This window comes from Emiliania huxleyi (assembly GCF_000372725.1).
Source record: "Emiliania huxleyi CCMP1516 unplaced genomic scaffold EMIHUscaffold_109, whole genome shotgun sequence".
In the NCBI taxonomy this organism is placed as follows: Eukaryota; Haptophyta; order Isochrysidales; family Noelaerhabdaceae; genus Emiliania; species Emiliania huxleyi.
The window spans coordinates 482,736-485,429 of record NW_005201851.1 but is presented as its reverse complement, the minus strand read 5'-3'; the positions used below and the strand labels follow the sequence as shown (position 1 = coordinate 485,429).

At 71.4% G+C, this 2,694-nt stretch overlaps 1 protein-coding gene across 1 annotated transcript in view; it reads left to right on the top strand.

Annotated features, from left to right (window-relative positions):
• The window catches only part of EMIHUDRAFT_466663 (hypothetical protein), a gene marked incomplete at its 5' end in the record, with an annotated part of 10,349 nt that extends 8,357 nt beyond the window's left edge, over nucleotides 1–1,992 (top strand). Inside the window, one exon of the mRNA XM_005792256.1 lies at nucleotides 40–1,992. Within this exon, the coding sequence (XP_005792313.1) occupies nucleotides 40–1,778 (1,739 nt within the window). The 3' untranslated portion in view covers nucleotides 1,779–1,992. The remainder of the gene's footprint in view (nucleotides 1–39) is intronic.
• Between the last annotated feature and the right edge of the window lie 702 nt (nucleotides 1,993–2,694).

Below are 2,694 nucleotides of genomic sequence, written 5' to 3'. Positions count from 1 at the left end.
TCTCTCTGCCACCCCACCCCATTGTGGGCTGTGGCGTAGGCGAGCTGCGCTCCGAGCTCTTCCTCGCCCTCCGGCGGCACGCGCCCGCCTCGGACGTGCACGGCGCGGCCGGCCCCAACGCCTACGAGCTCCTCTACGCGCTGCAGCTCCAATACGGCGACTACGGCGGCGCCGCCAGGTCGATGTTTGAGCTGTCGGCGCGGCTCGAAAACGACGTCGCCGCCGCCGCCGCCGGCGGGGGCGCCCTGCACGCGCCCGATCTCGCCGGCGCGCTCTCGAGGCGGGCGGCGGCGCTGTCGGGCTGTATCGTCGCGCTCGAGCAGCGGCCGCCCGAGGCGCGCTACGTGCTCGAGGCCGCCGATCCCCCCGCCGAGGCGGCGGGGGCGGCCGGCGCCTTTGGAGACGGCTCGTCGCGGCTGCCGCCGGGCGGGGCGGGGCGGCTCGTCTTCGCGGCGTACGACGGCGACGGGCGCCTCGACATCCGCGCAGAGCCGACCGAGGGCGCCCTCGCCGCGAGCCGCGCGGCGGCGGCCCGCCCTTGCCCGCTCGAGCGGCCGGTGCAGCTGTCCGAGCTCCGGCAGCGGCGCCAGGCGGCGCTCGGGCGCGCGGCGCTGTTGCGCAGCTTGGGCGGCGAGGCGGCGGCGCACGCCGGCGCCATCGCGCAGGCGCCGGTGCCGCTGCTGCTCGACGGGCTGCTGCGGCAGGGCTTGTTTGACGACGCCACCGCGCTCGCCGTCGCGTACGCGACGCGGCTGCGGCGCCATCCCGCGCTCGACGGTTCACTTGGTGAGCCGTCGAGCGCCGCCCGCCCCTCGGGGCTGCCGTACGTGGGCGCCGAGCTCGCGCGGCGCGCGTGCGCGCTCGCGTCGGAGGGGCGGCCCGACGCAGCCGCCATAGCGTGGCGCAAGCTGCACGAGCTTCTCCTCGCGCACGACGGCGCCGCAAACAATTTTAGCCTCAGCGCCGCCGCCGTGCACGCTGCGCTCGCCGCGGCGCCCGCCGAGGCGCTGCCCTCGTGGCTCGTCGCGTACTTTGGAGCGGCGCCGCCGCACCTCGCCGGCGACCCCGCGGCGCCGATCGAGCTCGAGGTGAGCGAGGTGGGAGGCGCGTCGGGCGACCCGAGGCAGGCGCACCGCGACGCGGTGAGCGAGGTTGAGAAGGTGCTCGCAGACTTCCCGGCGACGAACGCGGCGCTGCACGTCCGCGGCGTGCTCGGCTGCGGCGGCGACGCGCACGTCCGCATCGTCCACGGCGGCGAGCCCGCCGCGCTCGAGCGCGCGCACGTCCTGCAGGCGGCCCTCTGCGACACAGACCCCGACCTGGAGCTGACGCGCCCGTGTGCGTGCACCCCGCTGCGGCGCAACCCGGCGGCGCTCTGCAGGGCGCTGCTGCGGCACGAGCGCACGCAGCTCGCCGCCTTGCTGCGCCAGCTGCGGCTGGGCTGCGAAGCAGCGGTGCGCACCCCCGCCGACCGCGCGGCGCGCTGGCCGACGCCAGGCTTGATCGACGACGTGTTCGCCGCCGTCGCGGCGCGGCAGGGAGTCGCTCCGGCCGAGGTCTCGGCGGAGCGCGGCGTGCCCGGCGACGCCGCCGCCACCGCGGAGCTGCCGCGCTGCGTCGAGGCGGTGGACCAGTACCTCGACATGGACGCGGCGATGGCCGTCGCCGCGGAAGTCTCCACCCCACAGTACGCCCGCGAGGCGGACTGGAAGCGGCCGCGCGTCGTCGGGAGCGACGGCGTCTTTCTGCAGCTGCTCGAGGCGGCGACGCGCGGCTGAGTGGCGACGCACGGGACGCCGCAGCGAGGCCGGCGCTGGGGAGAAGCGCGGGAGGGCGCAGAGAGGGGCCGAGCCACGACAGTGGGTCGACCTAGCAAGTGACCCAGAAGAGTAACGCAGGTGTTGAGAAGTGCATGCCACGTACGGCATGTGAGCAGAGCGGTCCTTTACCCCGCGCGCTCGTATTCAAACATTATGGTTCTGCAACAAAAAATATTTCGCCGGCGGGGCCTTGGGGGGGGGGGGGGGCACGCACACATCGCACCACCACCCGCCCGCCGCGATTGTCCTGTCGTGTACAGACTACACTCTACAGTTGTAGCTAGCTTGCTTGTACGTACATGTACGGACACTTTTAAAAGCTTACTGGGAGAGAAGGGAGAGAGGGGTTTGTGTTCTCTAGGCCCCTAAGGGCCCTACGCGCGGCGTGAGAGCTCGGAAGCGAGCTTTGCACGACGATCAAGGATGGCGCGGTTCACCCCCTTCACCGTCGCGATGGAGATACGACATACGTTCCGCGTGGTGTGACACAAACGAACGAGAGGCGGGAGTGGGGAGGGTACGCGGTGCGGTCAACGCCCGAGCTCAGTTGTAATACGTCCTTTTAGCTCACTGGGAGAGAAGGGAGAGGGGGTTGTGTTCTCTAGGCCCCTAAGGGCCCTACGCGCGGCGTGAGTTGTACAGTGGGTTGCGGGCATTAAGAAAACGTACCATTAAGAAACCACGCCGAGCGATTTCCGCAAAAATCTAAGAAACCACGCCGTGCCGCAGGCGCGGCCCCGAGAAAAGGGGCCGGACACGAATGTGAATGGGAGCCCCGGCTCAAAATCTCTCTTCGCCTGCGGCGCGCGCACTTGTCACTTTCCAAGTCTGCGGTGTTCTGAGTGGAGTAGATGGAGGCGTGTGTGCGTCTTCC